Here is a 2,500-nt window from a genome sequence, read left to right as displayed (position 1 = left end):
AAGAAATTGAATAAATGGCAGAAGGTATATAATAATAATAATAATAATAATAATAATAATAATAAATATAAATATATGAGAATATGTTGTGTGCGTGGTCGTGTGTAGTTGTGTGTAGTGGTGTAGTCGTAATGGTCAACATTTAACACTCAATGTGCATTTATATCATAAATATATGATATAAATGCACATTGAGTGTTAAATATTGCAGTAAATATATTTTCTGTGTCCAGTGTCGGAGGAGCTGTCGGAGGCCGTCGGCATCGTCCCCGTCACTCAGGGTTTGGCGTCGCCATGGGAACCAGACAGCAGCTCACCGTCGGCTGTGACCTTTGACCCCGACCCGACGACCGGCTGCGACCCCTGGCACGTCCATCTGGATCTCCACCTGCGCTCCCGCCCCTGCGTCGGCGCGCAGCTCACAGCTTCCTCCCCGGAAACAACAAACACCAACAGTTCCTCGCGGTCAGTCGCTCGCCGGGTTTCCTTTCAAGAGACACAACATTAGACAACTATACCACGACTACACCACTACACACGACTACAGCACTACACACGTCTACACCACTACACACAACTACACGACTACACTACTACACACAACTACACCACTACACACGTCTACACGACTACACTACTACACACAACTACACCACTACACACGTCTACACCACTACACACAACTACACCACTACACACGACTACACCACTACACACAACTACACACGACTACACCACTACACTCCACTACACTACCACTACACAACTACACACGACTACACACCACTACACAACTCTACACCACTACACACCACTACACTACACACGACTACACCACTACACACAACTACACCACTACACGACTACACCACTCCACTACACTACACACGACTACACCACTAAACACCACTACACAACTCTACACCACTACACTCCACTACACCACCACTACACAAACATGCAAAATGGTTCAAAACCACTGTGGGAAGATGCCAGCTGATTGAGACAAGATTGACAGGCCAAGTCACAAGTTCCCAGCTGAATTGTTTTTAACCACTTCTGCTGATTTTACTTGATAGACACTGAAGTGAAACTAACGATCGTTACAATCTGTTGGTCGTTGAATTGTCTTCTCGACATTCTGTCTGTAACTCGTGTTTGTTCTACAGACGTTCGTCGTCCTCCGAGTCCGTCGGCAGGAAACTCTCCGTGGACTCTCCGTCTGAGTCTCCCTGCAGCTCCTCCTGCAGTACCAAAGAAGAAGATCACACTGCCGGGTGCCGAGCAGAGCCAGAGGAGACGGATCCCCCCCACGCCTCCACCAACATTCTGCATGAAGACCTGCAGGAGAAGCCGTGTGCGACGGGGAACATCGTCCTGCAGAGGAAGTTGTCGGCCCCGGCCCTCAGACTCACCAGGCAGCTGAGTGTCGGGGGGGTGGGCTCGTCCACGGGGGGGCCCCAGAACCACAACTACCACCCATTTCCCAACAGGAAGACCCCGAGGATCTCGGAGGCCGCCCGGAGACTGGGCATGTACTCGTCCTTCTGATTTCAGACGGGTCCATTCGTCATTAAGAACACTCAGAAATGAAAATATCATTTTATTTCATGTATTTCACGTTATGTGTATTCTTGCACAGAGGAATATCTACATGCAAGATTCTCAATATGTTTTCATGTAATTATTTTCTTCCTTAGAGGACAAAAGTGTCAGAAAACTGCCATAAAAATATTATTAATTAATATTATTTTCCACTTTCACTGAGTTTATTAAAAAAACAAAATATAATTATTTCCTGTAAACAAATTTTTTTTATCTTCATGTGTCCACAGAATGAGACGTCTGACTGATTATATATAATAATAATATATAGTTTGTGCAGGAAACCATGGAAACAGAAGGTGTTTGTCCCAAACAGGAGAAAATGTGTCAATCTGATGAACAGTAAAAAGTTTAATTCTGATCCAGAAGTGAAGCTGAGATCATACGAAGCATTAACAGACAAAATGATGGATCATGAGGAGAAAAATGTTTTGTGGATTTGAGTTCTGCATTAAAATGATCAGATTTACAATAATTATAATAAATCAGATTTTGTCTTTGACACAATTACAACTGAATTTAATTTTGTATTGAACCTTAATTTCTGCTCTCTTATGGAGAACTTAATAAATAAACGTACTACTTTTATTTTATGTTATTTTGTTTTACCTGCTTTGTTTTATTTTATGTTTTATTTTACTTTATTCAAGGTTGCCTTGTCTCTTAAGTGTATTTTTATTTACATTTATTTGACTTGACTTTTGTTTTATTTTACTTTGTTATTCTGTGTTATCGGTTTTATTGTATGTTGCCTTGTCTCTTCTCAACTCTCGCCTCAGTCGATCAAAGATCGTCTATATTTAAGAGGACGAGTCTCGGCTGTGACGTACCCGCTGAGCAGTTGGCTTGACTTTACGTCACTTTACTTCACGTTCACTGGATCCTAACCGTTCTC

The 2,500-nt window shown here is 42.6% G+C and overlaps 1 protein-coding gene across 2 annotated transcripts in view; it reads left to right on the top strand.

Annotated features, from left to right (window-relative positions):
- The window catches only part of LOC115006142 (uncharacterized protein C9orf152), a 4,037-nt gene extending 1,782 nt beyond the window's left edge, over positions 1-2,255 (top strand). For both annotated transcript variants that reach the window (XM_029428221.1, XM_029428220.1), the window contains exons 3-4: positions 234-465; positions 1,170-2,255. In XM_029428221.1, coding sequence (XP_029284081.1) covers positions 234-465; positions 1,170-1,551 — 614 coding nt within the window. In that variant the 3' untranslated portion in view covers positions 1,552-2,255. The remainder of the gene's footprint in view (positions 1-233; positions 466-1,169) is intronic.
- Positions 2,256-2,500: the final 245 nt, after the last annotated feature.

The sequence above is a fragment of the Cottoperca gobio genome, unplaced genomic scaffold (assembly GCF_900634415.1).
Source record: "Cottoperca gobio unplaced genomic scaffold, fCotGob3.1 fCotGob3_50arrow_ctg1, whole genome shotgun sequence".
Classification (NCBI taxonomy): domain Eukaryota; kingdom Metazoa; phylum Chordata; class Actinopteri; order Perciformes; family Bovichtidae; genus Cottoperca; species Cottoperca gobio.
This window is presented reverse-complemented; position numbering and strand designations above follow the sequence as displayed.